This window comes from Balaenoptera borealis, assembly GCF_965194805.1.
Source record: "Balaenoptera borealis genome assembly, chromosome: 1".
Lineage (NCBI taxonomy): Eukaryota > Metazoa > Chordata > Mammalia > Artiodactyla > Balaenopteridae > Balaenoptera > Balaenoptera borealis.
In genome coordinates, this window is record NC_138860.1 from 57222485 (window position 1) to 57245567 (window position 23083).

General features: G+C 42.4%; 2 protein-coding genes across 2 annotated transcripts in view; one reads left to right on the forward strand and one right to left on the reverse strand.

The window, feature by feature from the left end:
• The window catches only part of LOC309624795 (ankyrin repeat domain-containing protein 45-like), a 159397-nt gene extending 147199 nt beyond the window's left edge, over positions 1-12198 (forward strand). The window contains exons 30-34 of the mRNA XM_082383401.1: positions 2367-2552; positions 4086-4170; positions 6012-6067; positions 7715-10635; positions 10952-12198. Coding sequence (XP_082239527.1) covers positions 2367-2552; positions 4086-4170; positions 6012-6067; positions 7715-7750 — 363 coding nt within the window. The 3' untranslated portion in view covers positions 7751-10635; positions 10952-12198. The remainder of the gene's footprint in view (positions 1-2366; positions 2553-4085; positions 4171-6011; positions 6068-7714; positions 10636-10951) is intronic.
• Positions 12199-12849: 651 nt separating this feature from the next.
• PRDX6 (peroxiredoxin 6) lies at positions 12850-23049 on the reverse strand. Its single transcript, XM_082401977.1, has 5 exons — positions 22867-23049; positions 18871-19027; positions 15382-15528; positions 14471-14617; positions 12850-13150 (listed from the first exon to the last, which is right to left on the reverse strand). Exons 1-5 carry the CDS (start codon positions 22959-22961, stop codon positions 13022-13024), a joined length of 675 nt encoding a protein of 224 aa, XP_082258103.1. The 5' UTR covers positions 22962-23049; the 3' UTR covers positions 12850-13021.
• Positions 23050-23083: the final 34 nt, after the last annotated feature.

Consider the following 23083-nt stretch of genomic DNA (forward strand, 5'->3'; position numbering starts at 1 on the left):
TCACAAGCAACACATATTCATTATATAAATTTAAAAAACACAGTTACAAAACATAAGAAGATAATAATAATTTTCTACCCCAATTTACTCCTCAGAAAATCTCTGTTTAACAATTTGGCTTATTTCCTTCTAGTCTTTTACCATTAAAGAACTAACCAATTAAGACTTTTTAGAACCCCCAAGGACTAATAAGATTATGCTGAACCCCCTCCTCTAGACCACACAACTCAAAATTTATATGCATTTAAAAACCAAAATAGCTTTTTAAGAGATTTTTCTGGTTGTAAAGTTCTAGATAAGTTTGCTAATTTTCTTATGTTTTTGGTGCCCCAGCTATGCTGGTGCCCTCGGCAATTACGTGTTTGATTTGCATGTCAGGGACCAAGATCTGAGGGCTGAATCATGTAGCTGTGTACTTCCTGTGGCTGGAAATGTTCAGAATGAGCTGATGGCCGCTGTCAGGGCACCATCCAGGAGATTACTACTGTTGGATTGACCTCTAAGCTCCTATATTAGTTTGCTGGGGCTTCTGTCACAAGGTACTACAAACTGGGTGACTTAAACGACAGAAATTTATTGTCTCACAGTTCTCAAGGCTAGAAATCTGAAATCAAGGTCCTGGTAGTACTGGTTCCTACTGAGGGCTATGGGGGAGAATCTAGTCCAGGCCTCCCTCCTTGGCCTGTAGATGGCTGTCTTCATCTTCACATGGAGTTCCCCCTGTATGTATGCCTGTGTCCAAATTTCCCCTTTTCATAAGGACACCAGTCATATTGGATTAGGTGTCCACCCTGTTCCAGTTCGACCTCATCTTATCTTAAACAATTACATCTGCAATGACTGTATTTCCAAATAAGGTAACATTCTGAGGTACTGGGGTTTAAGACTTCAATATATGAATTTTGGAGGGACACAATTCAATCCATAACAGCTCTCTTCTAGCTCTAAAATCTATGATTCTGAGCCTTGGCGTATGCTTAAGTTTTGTTTTGTTTTGTTTGTTCCCTTGTCAAGTGGGACATTTGCTTACTGCAAGGTAAAACCTATGCATATTTAGGACTCTGGTTCTTGTGCGAATAGAAATCCAAGAGGCATAGCTGACTGCCCTGCTGTGGCTGATTATAAATAAATCAGGGCTGGGCAACCACATTCAGGGCCACTAAACAGTAGCAATATAAAAGCTCTGAATTCAGAATCTTGTCAATATAAAAGTTCTGAATTCAGAATCTTGTCAGAAGTCATTCTGAACTCCAGATAAATTCTATCTGTTGGCCCCAGGGTCTATTTGCCCTTTGGCACCCTCAAAGAACTCAGCTAAATCAGTGAATTTGCTTTCTTCTTCTTTTTTTAAACTTTTGATCTTTCCTTTATTTTAGTCATTTTTAAAATTGAAATATAGTTGACGTACAATGTTATCTTAGTTTCAGGTATACAACATAATGATTTGACATTTGCATACATAATGCAATGATCACCATGATAAGTCTAGTAACCACCTGCTCCAAAGTTATTACAATGTTATTGACCATATTCCTTATGCTGTATATTACATTCCTGTGACTTATTTATTGTGTAACTGGAGGTTACTATCTCTTCATCCTCTTCACCTATTTTATCCAACCTCCCACCTCCCCTCCCCTCTGGCAACCACCATTTTGCTCTCTGTATCTGTAAGTCTGTTTCTGTTTTGTTTTGTTTGTTCATTTGTTTTGTTTTTTAGATTGCACATGTAAGTGAGATCATATGGTATTTGTCTTTCTCTATCTGACTTATTTCACTTAGCATAATACTCTCTAGGTTCATCCATGTTGTCGCAAATGGCAAGATTTCATTCTTTTTTATGACGGAGTAGTATTCATTCCATATATATATACTGACTTAGAGGCCAGTCCAACAGTCCAACAGTATATCTATATACCACATCTTCTTTATCCATTCATCTATCAATGACATTTAGGTTGCTTCCATATCTTGGCTCTTGTAAATCATGTTGCAGTGAGCATAGGGGTGCATATATCTTTTCAAATTAGTGTTTTTATTTTCTTTGGGTAAATACCCAGAAGTGTGATTGCTGGATCATATGGTAGTTTTATTGTTAATTTTTTGAGGAACCTCCTACTATTTCCCATAGTGGCTGCACCAGTTTACAATCCCAGCAACAGTGCACGAAGCTTCCCTTTTCTCCATATCCTTGCCAACACTTATTTGTTGTCTTTTTGATGATAGCCATTCTGATAAGTGTGAGCTGGTTTCCATTTCCTTGATGATTAATGATGTCAAGCATCTTTTCATGTGGGATATGCTTTCTTCTTGATACCGTGTGTCATTTTGTATGATTTATAGGACAAAATCTCATTTTATTTTAGGACTTAAAGTTTCAGAAGTGCGTGGCTCTCAATCATGCATATGTGGAGACTTTATCAAGCTATAACGAAATGACTATTGATAATGTGAACATGAAATTCGTTATTCTTGTATACGGCAGTGTTATTGATACTAAGACAGAGGTACCATATCTTGCACCTTGCATTTTACCTAAAACCTGTGACCAGGTAAGGAGGATCATTTCTAAAGAGTCATTTGCTTTTCATGGTGCCCTATAAGTGACTTTAAAACTCAACCAACCACCTTAAAGAGAAATTTAACCTAGAAAGACCCTACAGTTCTCACCTGCCCTTAACAAAACAGTCAAAATGTACCCAGGGCTTCTGTGTACTGTTGTACAAGTTGTGCCCTGCACAAGAGTGTCACTGAGGGACAAGGGGGGCAGGAATCTGCCTGCTCTTTGCTTGCCAAGCTCTTTGCCCTGGCATGGGCTGTGCCTCCCCAGAGGAAGGACGGGGTACATTTTTCCTAGTTCACGCCAAGGCAATGACACTGCTTGCTAGCATGGCTCTGGAAGTTATCTGCGCTGGTTGATACGAAGGGAGATGAGTTAGGGCCATGTCACTTTGTTGACACATTAGGGGCTAAGGGCACAACTTGATAGAGGGCCCTGGGCCTCATCATTCCACGCCTCTGTAAGGAAGGGGGGAGTGTGAACACCTAGGACAAAACAGGGGATGGGAAGAGTAGAAGCCAGGTCCCTACTGGGCCAAGCCATCTGCCGTCGGACCACAGGAGTGATGTGAGGACAGAGCCCAAGAATGAAGAGGATCAAGAGGCCGTGAGAAGAGCTGACATCTCTTTAATCTGGTAACAAGTTTGGGAGAGACCCTTTCTGCTTGTTCAGGCTGGGAACGTTCACTAATTTAATGAAATTTTATGTCCTGGAAAAGTTGGTAAACCTCCTAAAAAGTGCATTTGCCACTTGCCTAACTAACGTTCTTATTTTGTCAACCTCTCAACAATTCAGAGGGTGAAGGTAATTTAAATGTTTTTTTAAAATAGAAAATGAAAATCACTTTAGCTTTGAAACAAGGGGTGGGAGACAGTGGGAACAAGCCCACAGTTTAGTTTGTTAAGACACCAGAGTTTGGAGTCAGGCATACTTGGATTTAAAACCTGACCCCTGTGCCCACTAGGTGTGTGAGCGGAGGAAAGGTGCCTTCTGACCCTCAGTTTCGTCTTAGTAAGATGAGGATAACAGCAGCAGTCGTCTCCTAAGGTTCTTGTGGGGATTAAATGAGATAATACGTGATAATATCTAGAAATGATAGTTATAATTGTTACTTATGTATGCTCCTTGCATTCTGGGAGGGCAGATTTTGCGGCACATGGGGCAAAAGCTTGAGGAAGAGAGCTCTTTTTCCTATCTGGGAAGGCTGGGGCCTGAGCCCTTGAATGTCAATGTCGGAATAAAAGTAACTCAGTGGATGCTGGGGATTCCATTTTCCAAATTCGTTCCAAGTAAGGTGTAGAAATTTCCTTTCTGATGTTTATAAGTATCCAAAAGATAACCTCCTGGTCCAAGACTTTTTGAAACAAGGTTAAAGAGGATGTGAAATGAAAAAGATAGAGCCTTAGGTTGGAGGCCGAGTTCTAGGTTTTGGCTTATGTCTTATATTCTTTGGTAAAGGTTAGGAAGCAGCCATCTTAGAGATCAAAGAATGCTCTTTTGACTAATTTTGACTTTTCTCCTTTAGGTGCAGGGAACTTCAGATTTAAGCAAGCTGCTGGTTATCCAAGCACCTGCACCTGCCAAAAATAATAATAATGCCAAGGTCATGGGTAAGGGGTAGCCCTTTAGTGGTAAGAAAACCACTGAGAAGGAATTTTGTTACATATGAGATTCATTTTATTCTAAGAAAATGGTTTGAGGGCCTTGTGTGGGTTTATCATCCATCTCCATTCTTGGGCCCTCCCTGGCTGCCACATTGCTTCTGGGAGGTCACGTATCAGAGACTTCCAGACACTGAAATCCAGGTGGCTCTTGCTCTCTCTCATGCCTTTCCCTCCACAACCTTGTGGGAGGACAGCAGCTTCTACCTTGTACTCTGATCCTATAGGCTGGAGTCCCATAGTGCTGTTGGGGGCGGAGCAGGCATGGGGAGGGGATAGACTCACACAGCAGGCCCAGGTGTGGGAGCCAGTTTTCTCTCAACGACCAAAGGGAATATAGGATCTGACCCATGCTCATTGAAAGCCACGGTCATAGCCACAACTCAAGTGACTTGCTTTGAGGTGCACTTTGATAGTCACTAAGTAATTGTTGTCACTAAATGCATATTAGTACCCAATTGCTTATATCATGGTGCTGAGCATACTATAAAGAAGACTAGATAGGAAGGCCTTGCTGTAGGGAAAATACGTTCAAGATCTTTCACTCAGTGCTCAGCATCCTGCCTTACCAAACCCAGTGTCACCATTTTCCCAGCTACCCCAGCTTGGAAACACAATCAACCTTGATTTGCTCCTCTAATTAGCACCATCCCAGTGCTTACGATTCATGTAACCTGCTAGCTCAGGCATTCTTAATGAATTGTTAATTTGTGGGAGAGGGGGTTACATGATTTCAAACTGTGTGCATAAAGGGCACATTTTATCAATAGTTTGCATCTCAGTGTTCCTCATTTGCATAATTCTTATAAAAATGCAACCCCACAGTATGCTGGGCACTGTGCAAAGCACTAGTTGGTGAGTGAGCGAACAAGGCCTCTGCCCTTGTCAGGAGGAGAGATATTCAAGAAGTAATTTCACTTCTCCCCTAGAAGCAAATTCAACCTCAGACATTCTTACAGCTCAGTTTGCATGCCCTATTCTGGGGTCATATGCAGCACCATGATATTGGGAGCTCCCTGTGCGCCTGGGTCTCCTGTCCAAGTTGGCTAACACTGAGATGACCATTACCCCAGCCTTCACAGTGTCTTTAGGTCTGCCACTCTGCTACTTCCCCAGCACTCTTGGGGCACAGGAGTGTATGGCAAGGCTGGGAGCTCAGGGTCTAATGTCAGCCCCCTTAGGGCACCCTGAGGGCTATTTTAGAGAGAGGGAAATATATCACTCTGCATTCCCCGATGTGTTTGGGAGGAAGGTCACAAATGGTAGGCCCATGGACTTGATCCAGCCGGTACACTGGATTTGGCCCACATACATGTTTTCTTTAAAAATTTTAAAATTGTCAAGTACGTAAACATCCAGAAATTCACATTTTAAAAAAATCCAGATTTTGAGCTTTACTTGAAAAAAAAATCAGAAAGTCTGCCAACCCTCGGTCCTCATATCTATGTGTGGCAACAATCAGAGCTGAGCATCTCTGGCTCCTACAGGGGAAGCAGATGCTCTACGGTTTGCCTCAGTCCACTCCCTCTTGTGTTATATCCAAACCATTTTGTTTGTGTGAACTGCCTCTTCTCATTTGGGTTTGCCAGCCCTTGTATTGGACTTTTGGGAGCCTAGTAACAAATGTCCTTGAGGGAAAAAAGTAAAAAGCCTATTTGAAAGGGGAGAAGAGAAAGGCGACACTTACAGGGAGGAAGTAAGTTGAAATTTCAAAATATCCTCCTGCTACCTATACTCTTAAATTCCTAATTTAGTTTTTCTGTTTAATGAATTTATTTGGATTGGCTCAGTCAACACCAGTCTTGGAATGACCAGGAGAGACTATCACTGGAAGAGAAAAAATGAGGTAATAAACTTGACACTTTGATTAGATTTTTCTTACTGTGAATATTAAACTACACAGTGAAAATAAATTGTAAAGTCAAGTAGCAACATGTAGGTGGTGAGAAAAATGGCAGCTTGTTAATATGGGAAAATTGGGATTAAAGTTCACCTGAATTACTTAACAATTAAAATTATAGGATATTTTTGAAAACTGTAATTTTGCCCTAGCCCCCCTCTCCCAATTTCCCCCCTCCTAACTCCCTTCCCCCCTGATATTTAGTTCAAAAGTAGGGCTATCTGGGATTAAGGATGGGGAGGGCCGTTCACCATACACACAGACAGACATTAGTATGTAAATATGGATGCTTCTCTCTTTGGAGTGCGCGTTCCCATGGATGTGCGGGTCTCTCTGGTGGGGGGTGTGTGGCGCACAGGTAGATCATGGACATCTTCCTAGGGTATCAATTTTATGTGACAGTCTTTCAAAGGGAGAAGTTAACTCATTTTACTGTTAGGTTACTTAAAATATTTTATATTGAAACAAACATACTATGGAGTAGGATGACAAATTTGCATGAATTTAAGATGAAACAGGAGACCTCAAAACATTTTATTATGGAGAGTCACTTATGTGTTGCCCTGACATTTTTTCCTAGTTTCCTCAGCAATCAGAGCTAATTTAGAAAAGTTTGAGAAGTGCTGGAAGCCAGGCCTAGAGTTGGGGAAGGAGAGGGCTGGTAGAGGCAAATCTGGTGGGGAGAAGGGTAGCCTGCAAGGGGGTGTCTCTGTGAGGGCCCCTAACAGAGTTCCCTTGGGCCAGAGCCCACTGCTGAGTGGAGGGGAGGAGAAGACAGCTCTGACAGAGCAATAGGGTGATAGGCAAATGCAGAAGTGGACCAGGTAGCAGTAACAGTGCCAAGAATGGGCTTCAGGGGCCTTCAGCACCCTTCCTCCGCCAGTTGCCAAGTCACTCCAAATACACGTCTTCTAAGGAAAAATGATGTGCTGTGTAAATGCAGCTTCATGAGAAGTCCCTTGGCCCATCACATCCCCAACCAGATAGCCACCCTAAGACCCTCCTAATAGAAATTCTGGTCCTGCCACTATTATTTATGACAATCACGGTGGTTTGCAGTGTGTTTCTTGGGGGAAGGACAGTGGCATTGACCAAACTGACAGTTCTTTGTTCCTTTAAACAAAGCAATTTAAATCTTTTCAGGCGGTCTTCCTAGGTCATCCTCTCCTTTCTTAAAGGGAACCTATTTCACAAATGGGGAAACCTAACTGGAGTCTAGTGATTTGGCTCCGCACTTGCCACTGTCTTTTCCAGGCCCCATTATTAAAAAAATTCTCATTCCAATTGAGGAAAAAAGTTTCCAGCTTACCTTGCAATCAGTCACAAAGTTAACTGGAATTCAACTCTCCTAACATTTCTCTTTAAGTGCGCCTTTGATACACTACTCTAATTGAATTAATGTATCTCTCTTTACAAGATGATGTTTGATGGTATAGAGATGCACATGTACTTACTCAAAGTCCTTAATATGTAAGATGTTTTAAAGGGAGTGTTCCAGATAATGGAAGCTTTTCAGTAAGTTTTCTGATTGCACTTGAGTTTTTTTCTGAAATGCTCATAGTCAAATATTTTACTTTTGACTTTCTTTTACAGTTGGAAACTGGATCCCATTTTAGAAAAGGACATTGATGGCACTTATGTGATACGTGGAGTCAGGTTAAAGACCGAGCTAATATCCTGACTCAAGTGCTGAAAGACTGTCTGGCAAGGAGTTTACTTAGAAGTTGCTAAAACAATTTACTGCTGCATTTATTTTACAAGCAATTGATGGACTGCTGCAAAAGCTCTAATTTTAAGTAGTTGCATTATACTTAAGATGTTCAAAATCCCTCAGGATAATATAAGATATCCTAAAGCTTATGGCCTAGCAAATGAAACCCTGCATCCAGCTGAGAGCAAGTTATAATAGAGCAGGAGTTATCAAAAGCACTGTACAATTAACATACTACTATCTAAAGCATAGGACCTATAATTTTGATTTGTGATATTGCTACGATTAGTGCCTCCCTAATGTTTTTCAGAGTAAAATCATTTCCCCCATCCCCAGTTTAGTAAATATTGAAAAACGGAATAGGTTCCATAACTTTAGTTATTGAAAGCACAGTTTAGGAGAAATTAACAATCTTACATTGCATAGTACTGTTTGATATCACTTTTCATTTTATTTTAAAGTCAAATAAAATAGAATTTTATGATCTGATTATTATTTAGAATCTATTATTCCTTTTACTATTATTATTACTTTTACTATTATTCTCTACTCCAGGGAAAATCATAATGGAAGTAAGAATAGAAGGAAACACAAGAGAAAAAGTCAAGCCTTTTACGAACCTTCTGGATACCTAGAACAGGGCAGTATTTCTCAGAGTGGCCTGCGGAGCACCTGTGTTTCAACAAGTGCCAGGTGTGGCTGCACGTTACAGACCCACAGGACCGCCTGGCAGTTTAAGGAAGTTATCACAGACCCAGTCTCCTTTTAGCCTCCTTCTCCTTCAGCTTTGGCTTGTGACTTTTATCCTCAGGGTGGCAAAATGACATCTGTAACTTGGGCATCCCATTTGCTTTTCAGTGAGGCAAGGTGCTTTCTCTTTATTAGGCTTTGCCTTTTAGTCAGGAAGGGACCCCCACCCCAGGCCAGCACTATCACATGACCACACTGATCTGTCATCTTAAGATGAATTTTAACTGGCACCTCAACTTGCCACCATTCATACAATCTGGGTATTTTTCGTAAAGAATAAGGGGAAATGGATACTGGGTGAACTACAGTGTCTGCTGTACTCTGCATCACAATCCCATACCTGTTATAGATAGGGTTGTTACAGATGAAGAACTTCTGGCCATCTGTAGAATCCATCTCTGGGGGTAGGCCCCTGGCCTGCACATTTTAACCCATTCCTCATGTGATTTAATGCATACTGAAGCTTGAGATGCCTAAGGTAAAGGATAAAGAAGTAGCAGAAAACAGATGTCTGCTCTACAGTCTTGCTTACGAGGCACACTGCCATGTATTTGAAACAGCTGGAGGATACTTCATTCCATGCATATCAGTTAGGATGCTTTTGGCCTCAGGTACCAGAAAACCCAACTCGAAAAGGCTTAAACACTAAGGTTATTTATTATTTTATGTAATAGCAGTCCAGAGGTAGGACAGGTTCGCAGTTGGTAGATTCAGTGAAGATTATAAAGAATCAGATGTTTTTCTTTCTCTCCACTTGGCTGTTGACCTTTACAGCCTCATTCTATGGCTGGATCCCTGCTCCCAGGTTGTAACTTGGCTGCCAGCAGCAGTTTAATGTTTTCTTGTTCATATTCAGTGTGAGAGAGAAAAGTGCCTCCCAGTTGCTCTCGTGTGAGAAAGAATTCTTGTAGAAACTCTGATGGTCTTCTATTTGTGTCTCAATGCCCATTTCTGAACCAATCACTGAGAAGGTGGCAATGACCTTTTAACTAGTTAATGCACCCTTTAAGCTTGAATCAAAGCTGTACTTCCTCAATTTGCATTGCCCCAAAGTGGAGGGGTCAAATGGAGTAAATCACTGTGCCAGTTCACTGCATCCAATTGGCATCTTGACTTGGCCCTTTAGACACAGCCATTCTGGCTCCTTACCCTTTCCTGAGCTTCTTAATGCATATTCCTACCCTTAGGGTAGAGGTTGGAGGGGAGGTCAGACTTCTGGCAAGACCACACAGGAGCCTCAAGTTGATCACTTTGCTAATCTTAGATGACTATCTCTTCTAGCCAGAGCATTTGCTGATTGTCTGAGAAGGCGCATGGTGGACTGCCTCTCAAATTCCTATGCTTGTCTCATAGCCACAGTGGCCGTATAATTCATTTACAGTTAATAAATCTTTGGATTTATTAAATCTGTTCTCCCTATGAAAACTGAGAGCAACAATCCTGGAAAGGGGAACTCTCCTCTCCAAGCCCCATAGTATATTAAAAAGTGTACTTAGGATCACTTCTACCCTGGCAATGCATATTCATTATGTAACATTTTATATTTGGAGAAGAATACTTTCACAGTCTCATGGCTTCATGGCTGCTTCATGATAGAACCAGAAATCATTTTGCGGGTACACGACCTCCCTTTTCCTTGAGCTTTTCAGCGTTTTCACACTGGCAGCATCTATGTGGGTCGAGTAGAAAGAGCCCACCAAAGTTTGGGTGCCTGAGTGAGTGATAAAAGGGGCAATAGATTTATTGGGGGAAGAACTGATAATTTGATTTTGAATTTATAGATTCAATGGCCAATGTTCCATCGATCAGTAAAGATAAGACTCAAGTTTGATTAATTTTGGAGATTTAGACTTTGAATTGTCACCATAAAAGAAAGTTGAAGCGAGACTCTCCGAGAGACAAGGACTGAAGAAGCAAATAGCCAAGGGAAGACAGCAGTGTGGAACCTCACAGTTAGGGAGGTGACAAAATGTGAGGACTCAGGGATTAGTTCAGAAGAGATGTGCTAAGGAGGACCAGATAGTCTTAGTTCTTTTTTTTTTTTTTTTTTTAAGTATTTATTTATTTATTATTTATGGCTGTGTTGGGTCTTAGTTTCTGTGCAAGGGCTTTCTCTAGTTGCGGCGAGCGGGGGCCACTCTTCATCGCAGTGTGCGGGCCTCTCACTATCGCGGCCTCTCTTGTTGTGGAGCACAGGCTCCAGACGCGCAGGCTCAGCAGTTGTGGCTCACGGGCCTAGTTGCTCCGCGGCATGTGGGATCTTCCCAGACCAGGGCTCGAACCCGTGTCCCCTGCATTGGCAGACAGATTCCCAACCACTGCGCCACCAGGGAAGCCCAGTCTTAGTTCTTTAAGGCCAAAACATATAGTGACTTGGATAAGAGGTGACAGCAAGATGCCAGTCTTAAGTCTCTTTCAGACCAGCATTCCCCAGGATATAATGTAACTTGGAATTTTCACCTTCCTTCTCAACCTTCTTAGTGTCACCCAAATTTTACATGTGGAGAAATCACGGAAACTAAAAGCTTACTGACTTCTCTAAAACATGGCGCCAGGAATCAGCTTTTACATTATTATACTCAATAAAAGTATAGAGGGCTACAGGAAAGAGACTATACCAGGTATGGGACACTTCCTTCTAAACCTAGGACTTAGCACAGCATAATAAGTCTGAGAGACTATGAGTTCAGAATACTTAGTACTCTTTCCAGAAAAGCAAAAGATGTCCCATTATCCTCAAGATTCATATTCTTTTTTTTTTTTTTATAATTTTTATTTATTTTATTTATTTTTTGGCTGTGTTGGGTCTTCGTTTCTGTGCAAGGGCTTTCTCTAGTTGTGGCAAGCGGGGGCCACTCTTCATCATGGTGCGCGGGCCTCTCACTATCGCGGCCTCTCTTGTTGCGGAGCACAGGCTCCAGACGCACAGGCTCAGTAGTTGTGGCTCACGGGCCTAGTTGCTCCGTGGCATGTGGGATCTTCCCAGACCAGGGCTCGAACCCGTGTCCCCTGCATTGGCAGGCAGATTCTCAACCACTGCGCCACCAGGGAAGCCCCAAGATTCATATTGTTAAATCTAGAAATCCCATTAAGGTATCAGGTTAGGAGAGTTCTTTGTAGCGGGGGTCACAGATTCCACAGGACCCAGGCAAGTAACATGAAGGAGCAAAGTAGGCCAAGGGATGTGGTGGAATACATTTTCTTTTCTATTTTTTTTTTTTTTTCAAAGCAAAGGAAACACATTTTATTTTATTTTATTTTTGGCCGCACTGGGCAGCATGTGAGATTTAGTTCCCCGACCCGGGATCAAACCCGTGCCCCTTGCAGTGGAAGCGCGGAGTCTTAACCACTGGACCACCAGGGAAGTCCCTGGAATCACATCTTCATCAGCCGCTCCTCCATTTTCATTATATGAAATTTTATGTATCTGTCTTTGGAGAAAAGCATCAGTGTCAAATCTAGCAAGGAAACATTTGCCCTCAGGACATGAGTCTGAACTAGTACTTGAAAATGTGACAACAGAATTTTCTGATCACGTTTTAACAAAGGATTTACTTGCTGATCACTAAGAAGTAAAATTCAGAAAATAGTCCCCCTCCCCCACCGCAAGAATAAATCTATAATAAAACATTTTCAGTCATCCTCTCCCCTCTTCCCAAGGTGTGCCCTTTCATGTGCACTTCATCGTAGAGCCAACTGACATCCAGAAATACTCTGAAAGGCACCTGGCACTGTCGTGTTGCTCATGCCTCTGGTACACTTCCCTGGCAGGCAAGTGGAACCTTTTCTGTAGCTTCTCACTTTCAATAGAAATTTACTGAAAAATTTTCTTGATAGCAAAATACTTAAAGATTCCTTCCCCCTGCTCATCCTTCAGTTATCTACTGGAAAATTACAGAATTGAAAAGGTTTTGCCCCCAGTTGTGATCAAAACATGGAATACTGAAGAACATCTGGGTTACTCTAAGTTCTTAGGTTACACACGTAGATAGGTACAGAGGAAGTTGAACCCCAAGTTCTATTCCTTCCCAAAATGGGTAACAGAAGAGAAGATTTGATTAGAACAGCTGAAAAAACCTGATACTCATTCTATGATGGAGCAAAGCAGGCTTTTTCAACCATAAACTGATACCACCTTGTTGGTCATAAACCCTGCAGAGATCCAACAAGATGAGCCTCAAATTTCAAAGAGAGTCAGCAGGGAATGCTAAGATATATGAACAGAAGAGAATGCTGCTAAAGGCACAGAGCAAAGAATCCCAAGGAATTTTCAGTGCCATTTTCATTTAATAAGCCAGTAGTAGAGCAACCTAAAGACCTTGGCTGTGATCACACCAGGATGTTTTTATGGTACTGCTGCAGGAAAACATGATGCGCAGCTGGCATCCTCTGGCTCACGGTGCTCAGTGAGCAGCTCCAGCACCAACTCCGTGGAGAGCCTATGGCTGGGGGGTGTAGCGGAGGTATTTCTTGCCAGATGGGAGCTCTTTGGTGAAGACTCCTTTAGGGAAAAGTTTTTTGGCTTCCTCTTCAGGGATGGTTGGAAGGACCATCACGCTGTCTCCATTCTATTGAAAAGACATTGTGAATGGTGAAATTCAATCTTATAGTGAAGGCTAAAGGCAATAATTAACTTTAGAAAAGTAGCTACAGTTGCTGATGAGAATAATCAAATCTCCTTTGCTCTATCCCCTCTGAGGAATTTTGTTTTCACAAGTTGATCTTTGACACTTTTGGGAAGGGAAGTATTTCCCCACCTTAACAAGAAATAGTCCTGTTTTAAATCTAGTAATGGCTTGCCACCTAAGTCCTTATCATTGCCCTGCGTGACTGAATCCGGCTTCCTCTCCCATCCCCGGCCTCTCCCCACACCTCCTGCTGCTGCTTTTCCAGCATGGTGGCTCTCCCATTCCTTGAACATGCCAAGCTCACTATTAGAAAAGCTTCTTAGCTGTTCCTTCAAGCCTGCCGTGCTCTTCCCTCCTAAATATGCGTGACTTGGTCTCTCACTTTCTTCACGTCCTTCCCAAAGGTGCCTTCAGAGAAGGGCCTTTCTTGACAGCCAAATATAAAACCAACCCTCCCACCTGTGCTCCCCTTCGCCCCACCTCTGCTTGATTACTCTCTGTCGCACTTATCGTTACCTAATATACTATAAACTTGTTTATTGTTTGTCTCTACCGACTGGAATTTAAGTTCTATGAGGGCAGGGACTTTACACTGATTGTTCATTGCTGCATCCCAGTGTCTATTGTCTGGGCTCAATAAACATATGATCAAAGAATGGATACAGGATATAAATTGTTTGCCTGTCAGAAGAAACAAAATAACAAAACCAGGTGTTCAGGTTAGCATATTAAAAAAATGTAGCAATGGTAAGACACTCTTGTGATATTATCCATGTCCTACATATGGCAGGAGTCTTAGAGATTAAAAGTTCATGAACAGGTTTCAGAGAATTCTACATAGGTGTAAAAGACTGACGCTTAAGAGAAATGAAATGTTTCAAGACATTAATATACCACATAGGTTTATACCCATGACTTAAGTGGCCAGTCTAAGTTCTGCTATAAATATTTTGCCATCAGGGAAGAGTTAAAGGTTTTTTAAAAAATCCTTTTATTAGGAAAAGGAATCATTCTGACCAATTAATTTGTCCAAATAATCTAAAAGTTAGAAATACAGGGAGTTTGTATAAAAGGGGTTAAAGACCCTGAAAATGGCCTCTCAGCAAATCTTAAACTCAGCCAGGAGGAAAAGCCCTCCCAGTGTACTTGCGTGCCAGAAACAAGAGCCCCACGTAACACTGACCCTGGAGGTAGCCACTGAGAGACTGGCCCCACAGGCCTTCCAGGCAAGTTGGGTATCTGCCCTTTTAACATCTTTACCTTCCAATCAACTGGGGTGGCAACCCTCTTTTCTGCTGTCAGCTGGAGAGAGATAATTACTCGGAGAATCTCATCAAAGTTCCTGCCAGTGGTAGCCGGGTAGAGGATGGACAGTTTTAGCTTCTTATCAGGACCAAAAATAAATACCTGCAAAGCACACAGACATATAAACAGGAAGAACTCTTTGAATGTTTTTGATACTAAAGCCTCTTAGAAGGCTCTTAAGTCATTAAAAATGTTCAAGGGTATAACAAAACAAAACAACAACAAAAATCTGCAAATATCTAGAAAGATACACCAAACAAACTGGGTGGCTGGAGTAGATATGATTTTCTTCTCCATGTTATATTTCTAAACTTGAAGGAAATTATATTTGGCTCTGGCTGTCTCAGTAAGAAAAACTGACTTGCGAACTGAATCCAGGAAAGGCCTCAGGAAGGTACTATGTTAACTACGGAAGATTATCATAAAAATAATACTAATGGGGGTTGATCCTGGTCCTCAAATTGTTGTATATTTCTGCACACGTGAGAATAAGTTTGTCCTCTAGTGGGTACGGACAGAACAAATAAGAATTCAAAACCAGGGATGCCTTATGAAGAAGGCTATGACCCACCGCCTTAAAGAGTGGGCCGTCAGGAGGACTACAGAAAAAGATTTCTCAATTCCAGGTGACATCCTAGGATAACTATTTTTATGTATTTTCAAAAGCTGTGAATTAAGCAGTTTAAAAGTTTAGCTGAAAAGTTTTACTTTGTACCAGCATTTAGACAAAAAGTGAGAGTGCCACCAGGACACTTATATCCTAATTGGACATAGTCCCCCATCTCCTTTAGTTGGTCCAAGCATTTACTTGGACATATGTAGCCTGGTCAGTCACAGTGACTAGGTAATGGACGTATACAACTCACCACACGAGCTGTTACAGGCATGCCCTTTTCGTCCTTCTCTGCTGGGTCCAGCATGCCCAACTGGATGGCAAGGTCCCGATTCTTATCATCAATGATGGGAAAAGGTAACTTTTCTGTGGGCTCGTCACCATTGTAAGCATTGATATCCTGAAATGCAGGGGAAAGAGAAAAGAGAAATCTAAACCAGGCATATCCTCTGAATTCCATCATCAGTTAACAGTCATCATCTTGTAAGACAGGGAAGAGAGGACCATAATCATCATAATTTCTCTAAGCAATTTTAATAAGAAAATTAATGAATGAACACTCCTCATCCCAACTGTTCATTGACAGGAATAATGGTAGGGTGTAGTACTTAGGTTATAACCCAGAGCCTTCTCATGCCCAAGTCTCTTAAAATTCAGCAGGCGTTTACTCCTCTGAGAAAGCAGCATTAAACTCTTTAAAAGTTGAATAATATAGAGTTAGACTTCAATCCAGAGTACCTCTGCGTACCCAAACACTATAAAAACCATCAGTAACGATGAGTTCACATCCAGAAATTATAGCACGTACAAAGATAATTTTATAGATCTGGCCCCTGCCTCAAAAGCACCCTGACTCAGACATTAAGCTACTGTAACAAAGATATTAAGACATGAAAAGAAAACACAAAACTTAAAGCAAACACAAGAATGGAGAGTTGAATATTCACTTCAAGGACAAGTCAAAGGTAAAAATGGGTGAAAAGGCAGAGGTGAATTTACACTAGTGTGAAATCCACACAAAAACAAAGCATTTCAAGTCTGAACTAAAGGACAATAATGTACTTGCTTCCACTCTCTATCCCTTCCTCCCCTAGTTAAAAACTCCATTCATTTTTCTATCCTGGGAAGTTTTTGGGAGAAAAAAAAAATCTAGCTTCGTTATTTGATCTGGTGTTGACATTGCACTTAAGGTGGGCTAAGCATTATGGTAAGTACGTGTGGGATACAGATGAGGAAGACACGGTTCCTGCCTTTAAAGGAACTTCTAATTTAGTTGGATGATTGCCGTAAGAAGTAGCAACAAACGCCAAGACGGTAATATGTAAATGGCAAATGCTGAAGTACACCAGCATCCCCATTTGTAAGACTGCTGAGTTAGGAGAGGCTTCAAGAAAGGCGTACGACTTTTACCTGGGCCTTTGAAGGGTGGGTAAGATTTTCACAGAGCAAAAAAAAGCATTCTAGGGAGGGGGAGCAAAATTAATGAAACATGTAGGCAAGTCTGAGCATAAACTATTGACTAGCGAAAGAGGAATTTATCTGGGTAGAGTTTTAGGAAGTAGTGAAAAAGAGGCGTTAAAGCTGGAATAAGGTCTATTTATTATGTGGAGCCTTGAAAGTAAAACAGGAGTTGATGGCATAGCAGATATAGAACCTTGGTGGATTTCTCAACAGAGATGCCATAGGATAAAAGTGGCATTCATGAACTTTGAAATGGATAACAACAAATTTTAACACGTTTCTTAATTTTATTAGCTTAACTTCCCTTCTGCTGTCACTGGCGGTCTATCAGGTCGCCACAGCTAAAATAACAATCAATATGGTTTCATGCTAGAGGCACCTTGAGGTTTCCTGCGTAACCAGTTGTGTGTCAAAGTTTGGACACTGCTTCTGAAAGTTGGGACTTGTTTCCTATATAATGCAATCACAATTTTGAAAATTCTAAGGCACAAGCTCACCCGTGAAAATGAACCTGGGTGTGTTCCTATACTTTAAAGGGTATTATATAATTGGCTATAAACTCTTCCTTCAGCCACCTGTACCTTCAATGATTGCTCTGCAGTAATTCTCAGCCCTGCCATTCGCATGATAGGCATTACATTACACCCATGAAAAGCAAAGAACAATATGCTTTGGCTTTATCCTAAAATCAAGCAAATTCCTACTCTCTATCATCTAGTATCAACGAGAGTATTGGTTTGGGGTTCAAATCCCACTGCCACCATTTTCTTGCAGGGAACTCTTTAGTGTGTCCTTCCAGCTGCCTGGGTGAAAAAAGTATTCTCATCTGAAAAGCTGGGGGCAGGAACCATATATCTCCCCTGAAGGGCTGCTCCCAGAAACTAATGAGAAACTGCCTGTGAGAATACTGTGGAAATGCCAGTGACCATTCACAGCCAAGTGTAAGGAATGAAAACAGTCCACCTCAAGAAAGAGAAATGCCTTCCCTTTTCTCCTATACATGATTCTTCTAATCTCAGACACTTAGAATTAACTGGTATAAAGTGGCCATGGGATGCAGCCCCAGGTGGCCAGCTCACAAGTCAGCACTACATCGTATATTCAGTTGCATGTGAAGTGCCTGACATAGTGCCTAGTGCACAGTAAGCATCCTTTGAAAGTTCCCTATCATTATTTAGTAGACACTGTAGCAAAGTCATTAGAATGCTCTCAAGTTAAATCTAGGCCATCACATTTATTATCCAAGTAAATCCTTTGGTTGGGAGTAGACAGTTCCTTCAGTTCCTTCATTTGACAAATACAGACTGCCTGCCTGCCTAGGAGGTCCTGAGTACTGAGCACTGTTCCAGGAGTGCAAGAAACAGGAGTCTGCCCTGCTGAGCCTCCACTCTGGTGGGGAGAAACAAACAAACGAAATCAGCAACGTGCAGAGTATTTTAGACGGTGACAAGTGCTAAGGAGACAAATCAGGGGAGGATGGGGAGTACAGAGGGGAGTTATAATTTTAGACAAGGAGGCCAAGGGTGGCCTTAATGGGTATCATTTGAGTTGAGACCTGAAAGATGTGAGGGCAAGCCACAAAGATACCTGGGGAAAGAGTCTTCCAAACAGGATTCTGGATATATTTTGAAGGTAGAGCAGGCAAGTCAGCTGATGAATCAGACATGTGAAGTGAAAAAACCAGAGGAATTAAGGATGACTCCTGGATTTTTGGCCTGAGCAACTACAAAAATGCAGATGCCATTAGCTGAGATGAGTAAGACCCTGGGATTAAGAACAGGAGCCCCGTTTTAGACATGCTGGATTTGAGATGATAGGACATCCCAGGGGAGATGCTGTAGGCGGTGGTTTCACCAATCTGGAAGCCAGGAGAGTCTGGCCTAGAGATGGAAATTTGGGAATCATAGCATATAGAGGTGGGTGGATGAGTTTACCAAGGTGAAGAGTGTAGATAAAAAGAGAAGAGGTCCAGGAAGTGAGTCCAGGGCAACTCCAGCATATATTCAGTATTAGGAGTTGGGAGATGAGGCAGCTCATGCCGCACATGAGCAGGAACGGCTAGAGAAGTGGTGTCCTGGAAGCCAAGAAAGAAGGGGGCTGAGAACTGACCACTGGATTTAGCAAGGTGGAGGTCACTGTGCAGTCCAAGTCAGACTTTCAAATAATCAGTGAAGTCTGAATCTGAGCCTTACTTGTACCTTCACCTCAAAAAAACCAAGCTACTCTATAAAATTTATAGCTTAATCTGTAACCTCAAAGCATATGCCAACGGGTACTGTACCTTGCTCCAGGCAAGATGGTCTTCAACACTGTCTATTGAAAGGGCAATCATCTTAACGTTCCTCTTGGCAAATTCTGGTGCCAGCTTTGCTGCTCTGCCAAGCTCCGTGGTACACACTGGGGTAAAGTCCCGAGGGTGGGAGAAGAGAATGCCCCATCTGAATGAAGGAAAAGAAGGTCACAGTTGAATGAAGAGATTATCACCAGCATCATGTACAATGAAAAATCACAAATCCTAGATCAAAAATGACTCTCTTTTTCAAATGAATGCTTATGAAGACAATTACTTTTAAACTTTTCTGTTGAGGAATGCTTTTTGATCTTATCTCCAGAAAAGCCTATGTTTAAAGCCCAATTCAATCAAAGATATGAAATTCAACATGATAAATATTTAAAGAGGCTGTAAGGATGTTGCCTCCTTTAATAACTCTAGAGCCACCCTGAGTCCTTTTCAGCTAATGAAATCTGTGCTACGTAAACCAAGTACTTATTGAAATAATTTTTTTTTTCTTTTTACCCTTTCTACATTTTTTTCTAAGCACAGATATGCTGACATTCACCTCCAATAATGGATGTTCCAATATGCCCTGAATCTAGACCAATGCCTGACTACAATAATAAACAGATTATGTAATGTGAAATAAAGAGGCTTCTATCCTCTATTTATATGTAAAATGAAAGCTGACACTTGGTTCTTTGAAGTGAACAGATATAAAAACTTTTGTAAAACTAGTTTACTGATCTAACCTGCTAAACAGGACACCCAATATTTGTACCCTGACCAAACAACAGTATTTTAAGAGTTTTACCTATCTCTTCATTTGCAGTTTATTCTTCTTTTTGCATTAGACTAAGTGGGTAGAAAAATGATAGCCTCCAATGTCGATTTCTACAACTACAGATTCTTAGGGAAATACTAATATCTAAATCATCATTGCCTAAGGTTAAACTGGTGTAAGTTTTAAGCACATTTCAAGCTAAAAGTCACCAAGAACTTTGGAGTACTGTTTCCTTCTCCTGGGCAACAGAAACTACTCTTTCGACTGAAAAGGAAAACCTAACACGCAGTTTCCACACTCCTGTTGACTTAACAACGTTAAAGCAGGATCCTAAACTAGTAGATGACTAACTCTAGCCTAGATGCCAAGCTGACCTCCCTAAAGTTTGCCAAGTTCCCTGAAGCACAAAGAAGAAAGCAGAGACAAGGTACCTAATTCAAGGTACCTAATTCCCAGCTACATCTGCCACTCAACTCCCAAGGTTTCAGGAAAGGAAAAGACCTTCTTACAAAAAGGATGGATGGCCCTATGGCAAGACTGGAAAGAGAGAGGTAATATTTTTACGATTGTGGAGGGGTGTGGTATGTTTACTTTTGATAAAGGGCAATAAGACATACGTATATTTTGAAATAAGCTAGCTATGAGTAAAATTTAGGCCTTAGAGTCTGTGGTAAAGGATCTGTTTAAGGGTCAGATGAGACTTAAGGAAAGTCTCCAGAACTTGAGAAAAAATGAGCAGGGCACGTCTTCCTGTATTGTTGAAGAGGTGATTAATTAGAAAAATCAGGCATTCTCTTTCCATTGTGAGTCAAGAGACTGTATTGCTGAATCACGTTAAGGAACTTGTTTGAGGCCACTTCACATCCTCCCCTCTCCCAGAAGCCAAAACTCTATAGTTTGCCACATGGCTAGGAACAGGATAAACTCTGGGAATGTCTTACTATGGCCTGCCTCCCCTCTAAGTCTCCCTACTGCTGCTCTTCAGAGGAATACAATTACATTATCCCCTTTCCTTTTTCCTCATTTTCAAAAGACAAAAGGTTTCTTCATTTAAGGGAGGGGTCCCCACTCACTAACCCCCAGAAAACCCAAGGAAAACCCATGTTTTGTTTGGTGAAGATGTACTGTGAGGAAGCTGCTTATACCACACACATACAGAAACAGTGACTGGCCTCAATAAACTCACTAAATGCAGCACCCAAGCCCCTTAGTTGTTTCCAGCTGTCAGGGGCAGGGTAGAACCTGTAACGTTTGAAATTAATTTTCTCCAAAACACACCTGGATCAAAAATTGATAGTATGAATTGAAATCACATTAAGAATGGAGTTTGATAAAATTATATCGGGCAAAAATCCATGTATTACAATGATATAAAGGGCTCAAACTTATTTTCGGGGTAGGGCGGGGAATAGTACTATCCCATGCCTGACCCAAGGCAGACTTGTATATTTTTCTTTATAGATGCAGATAGATTTCTCATCTTCCTACTTATGGCTCCCTGAGAAGGTACCACTTTTAATCAAATTAAGATAGATCGAGGACAATAAATGACAACAAAAAAATCCCAAACGAATAGGGTTAGCTTAAATAGTGACATCATTTATAACTATTGCTACAGTAAATATGCTTTATATTAATATTTATCTACAACCTAAGAGTTCTGGGAAAATTTTGTTTTATGAGGGTGAGGGCTGTAGGTAGGAATGGGAAGGAACATTATCTGAAAATCCCATGGAGTTTTGGAGAAATACCAATACCTAAATTCCGAGTATGAGACTGGACGTAGTCTGTATTTCTGAAGTCTTTCCCTGCCTTTATTGGCTGAATGTACCATTTCTCATCCTTTCTCTAGCCTAGTCCCCTCTTGCAAAAAACTTAGCTCTTCCCTTAATCAGTAGCTGGAAAATGGATTTAAGGGACTGTAAGGGGTTGGTTAGGCCTAAGGTATAAGAATCTCTCCCAGGTGCTCTGCACAGGCCTGTCCAATCCTTGATTAATCTTATAAACTGCACCCTCTGTCTGTAATATATGTACCTGGACACTGTATATAAAAGGGATACAAAGCAAGAAGGAACTCTAACACCTTAGACCACAGTGTAGTGGGGCCACTGGAACTCCAGAACCATAATATAACTGGACACATCTGGAACGTTTCACATTAAATCTAATCAACGTAAAGTTTGCTGATTCAGGAGCTGTAAAACCACAGTAACGCCAATATACTCCTAGTCATAAAGGTATGATTGCCAGGCTAGATCATGGGTCACCAATTTGGCAAGTCTACCTGCGGCTGGAAGCGAGGCAGAAGGGGGAGGGGGCAGTGAGAGGCACTCTGCAGTGAAACAAAAGGGTCTCAAAGGGGGGGAGGTACGGGTGTCCAGGTGCTTGGCTATCCATGGCCACTGCAACTGAACAACCTCAGAAAGCCCTTCCCTCAAGGTGTTGCAAGTTCTGGAATGAAGGACACACACACATACAGAGTGTTCTGGGTTCCTCCCAAAGCTGTTATCAAATCACATTCTAGCAGCTGGGGGAGGTTCTGGACAAAAAGTCTTTCAGCCACTATCTGGCAGCTGGTGGTTTCAAATTTTTTGTGCTGAGAAGCCTGCAAATACCACTGCAGCAAGTAGAACCCTCACATAACACGCTGGGCCCTTCCTGAACCTTCAGCCAGTAGCAGTGTCCTCTGACTCTGGCCTTGGACACCAACCTTCCCCAGGGAGCAAATTCCATAACGGAGGGAGGGAGGGAGGAGGTGCGACCCTGGGCACGAGTACCGGGGAATTGACCGCCGATGCTGCCCCCTCCGGCCCTCGGCTGGACCATACTACTTGCACAGTTTACCAAACAGAGGCAAACAGACGACGAACTCTCCTCCGCACCGGCCTCCCGAACCCGGGACCTGCGCGATCCCAATTTTGTTCCCCTCCCCCTTCCTCACCCCGGAGCCGGCCCAACCACGCAGGGGACGGAAGGCGAGAGAGGATCCAATGGCCGGCGCAGGGCGGGCCGGAGGGTCGCGGCCAGCCAGCAGCGCTCGGCCGCCGCGGGGCAGGGGCCACACGACGAGAGGCACGTGCAGGAACCGGTGCGGGGAGGAGGCGGGCGGCGAGCAGGGGGCTGATTGGTGAGGAGGACGGAAGGGAGAAACAAGGGAAGGCACCCCTGAGTCCGGGCGTAACCCGAGGTCAGGGTAGGGTGAAGAGGTGGCCACTTACGAGTCTCCCAGATAGTCATGGAAACGGATGCGGCCGATGGTAGTATTGGCCTCGAAGTTGGGAGCCTCGTCCCCGAGAAGGAGCCCTCCAGGCATGGCGGCAGCGGTGACACGGAAGGAGGACTAGGTGCGACGGCGACAACCACCAGCAAGCTGGTTCCGGCGTGTGTGCTGTGGGGCGGAATAAATAGGGCTTCCAGGGGCGGAACGGGAGGGGA